Source organism: Calidris pugnax, unplaced genomic scaffold, assembly GCF_001431845.1.
Source record: "Calidris pugnax isolate Ruff unplaced genomic scaffold, ASM143184v1 C14790900, whole genome shotgun sequence".
NCBI classification, from domain to species: Eukaryota; Metazoa; Chordata; class Aves; order Charadriiformes; family Scolopacidae; genus Calidris; species Calidris pugnax.
Window position 1 is genome coordinate 1 of NW_015093924.1, and position 1,499 is coordinate 1,499.

At 64.4% G+C, this 1,499-nt stretch overlaps 1 protein-coding gene across 1 annotated transcript; it reads right to left on the bottom strand.

Annotated features, from left to right (window-relative positions):
• Positions 1 to 31: 31 nt before the first annotated feature.
• LOC106900719 (PHD finger protein 7-like) lies at positions 32 to 1,430 on the bottom strand (the record flags this gene model as incomplete). Its single annotated transcript, XM_014962862.1, is given in 6 exon segments — positions 32 to 103; positions 237 to 343; positions 463 to 622; positions 705 to 829; positions 1,138 to 1,239; positions 1,339 to 1,430. Coding segments are annotated over 6 exon segments (658 nt in total), but the record flags the coding sequence as incomplete, so codon positions are not given.
• Between the last annotated feature and the right edge of the window lie 69 nt (positions 1,431 to 1,499).

Here is a 1,499-nt window from a genome sequence, read left to right on the forward strand (position 1 = left end):
TGCCTCCTGCCCTCCTGCCGGGCAGAGGCACTGCTCAGCATCACAGGAGCCGTGCTGTTCCTACAGGTCTTCAAAGTAGCCGTCCAACTCCCAGGCAGCGTCCCTGTGGGAGCAGAGGAGAGCTCAGGCCTGGGCTCCTGGGGACACCCTGCCGCAATGCGGGGAGGCAAGAGGGGGTGGTCCCGAGCCTCACGGAGCGGGAGGGAGACAGGGGGGACAGGGGGGATGGCACCGACCTGTCGGGGATTTTGATGCCCAGTCGAAACATCTCCTTCTGAAATGTGCCCATGTCCTGGCACAGTGGGCATCTGAAGTGATGGAGGGCAGCAGCCAGCGCCTGGCCCTGGGGCAGAGATGGCATCAGCATCAGTGGCAGTGGGCTCCCATGTGCTCCCCCAGAGCTGGGTGCCGGGGTGATGACAGGGGTGCTCGTTTCAAGGGCCTGGGGGTGATGCCACCCACCTGGATGCATCGGCGGTGGAAGCAGGCGCTGGTGCAAACAGGACACATCAGGGTGTCATAGCAGGGCCGCTCTGCCACCGCCTCCAGGCAGATGGGGCAGTTCTGGCCCTGCTGCAGCGCCCGCACCCGCTGTACTGGCCGATGCTTCCAGCAGAAGGACCTGCGTGACGGAGGTGACAGTTTGGCGCCAGCTCTCCTCCAGCCCAGCCCCGTCCCCACTGCTGTGGGGCAGCTACACTCACTTGAACTCCCCAAAGAACTGGGAGATGCAGCCCCGCTCCATCCCGCAGGGGAAGTGGAAGGTTCGGCGGCAGCGCCGGCGCCCGCAGGTGACCGATGCGCCTGGCAGCCGGCAGATGCAGCACCTCTGGGGGAGGAATGGAGGTGGACGGTGTTAGTGCCGCGTGCCCCGGGGAGCCCAGTTTCCCCTCGACCAGCACAGCCCCACCATGTTCTGGTGTGCCTCCTGGCCGGTGACACTGGGCCACGGCCAAATCCACCGACTCCCTCCACATCCCCAATTTCCATAGAAATGGTCCTTTTGGGATGGATGGGGATCTGGGGGTTACTTGCTGATGGCTTCCAGAGCATCCCTGGGGGGTTACTGGGCTGTGCATTGCAGGACAGAGGCATGGGGACCACAGTGGGGACACACGTTCCCCTCCCTGGCCTCACCTTCTGTGCCACCCGCTCCAGCTCCTGCCGGATGTCAGGGAAGAGGAAGCCATAGAAACCCTCTTCATCGGCTCCTCTCTGCATGAGACCGCTGGCGTGGTACTGCAAGGGAGGAGAAGAGGGCACATGGCAGGGGCTGTCAGGGGTGCAGGGCTGGGAACTGCAGCTGCCGGGGACCGGTGTAGGAAGCAAGGGACTCACCAGGCAGTTTTCATGAACGTAGAGCCCGTCCTGCTGGCACAGCTCTCCAACTATCTCTGTTTCAACATCTGCCCGCCGGCACAGCCCACACGCTGCTGGGGGACAGCCCCAGCGTCACCCCCAGCACCGTGCTGCCAGGGTGCCCGTGGGGGTAACGGCAG